The 481-nt window shown below is 58.4% G+C and overlaps 1 protein-coding gene across 1 annotated transcript in view; it reads left to right on the top strand.

Moving 5' to 3' along the window:
* Positions 1-480, top strand: part of EMH_0075380 (uncharacterized protein) — a gene marked incomplete at both ends in the record, with an annotated part of 1,264 nt that extends 784 nt beyond the window's left edge. Inside the window, one exon of the mRNA XM_013499588.1 lies at positions 286-480. Coding sequence (XP_013355042.1) covers positions 286-480 — 195 coding nt within the window. The remainder of the gene's footprint in view (positions 1-285) is intronic.
* Between the last annotated feature and the right edge of the window lies 1 nt (position 481).

Raw genomic sequence — 481 nt, 5'->3', positions numbered from 1 at the left:
TGCTGCTGCAGCACATAGCTGCTGCGTTGCAGCAGACAGAGCAGCAAAAGATGCATGCGCAGCTGCTGCTTCTGTGGAGCCCAAAAGACAGAGACAGGGCCTTTCTGCTGCTGCTGCAGCAGACATAGTAACAGCAGCAGCAGCACCAGCAGCCTCAGCAGCAGCAGCAGCAGCAGCACCAGCAGTCTCAGCAGCAGCAGCAGCAGCAGCAGCAGCAGCAAGTGTTGATGGACAGGCAGCAGCAGTTCCCGCTGCAGCAGGTTCCCCCTGCGTACCCATCCACAGCAGCAGCAGCAGCAGCAGCAGCAGCACCACAACAACCACCAAAACCACCGCAACCAGCAGCAGCAGCAGCACCACCACAACTACCACCACCACCAGCAGCAGCAGCACCACCACCAGCAGCACCAGCACCAGCAGCAGCAACAGCAGCAGCAGCAGCAGGAGTATATTATCTATTCCTTTACTAGAACCTGGTAGT

The sequence above is a fragment of the Eimeria mitis genome, genomic scaffold (genome assembly GCF_000499745.2).
Source record: "Eimeria mitis Houghton genomic scaffold, Emh_scaff4466, whole genome shotgun sequence".
NCBI classification, from domain to species: domain Eukaryota; phylum Apicomplexa; class Conoidasida; order Eucoccidiorida; family Eimeriidae; genus Eimeria; species Eimeria mitis.
Note: the sequence above shows the minus strand (reverse complement) of the source record. Positions and strands in the feature narration are given on the sequence as shown.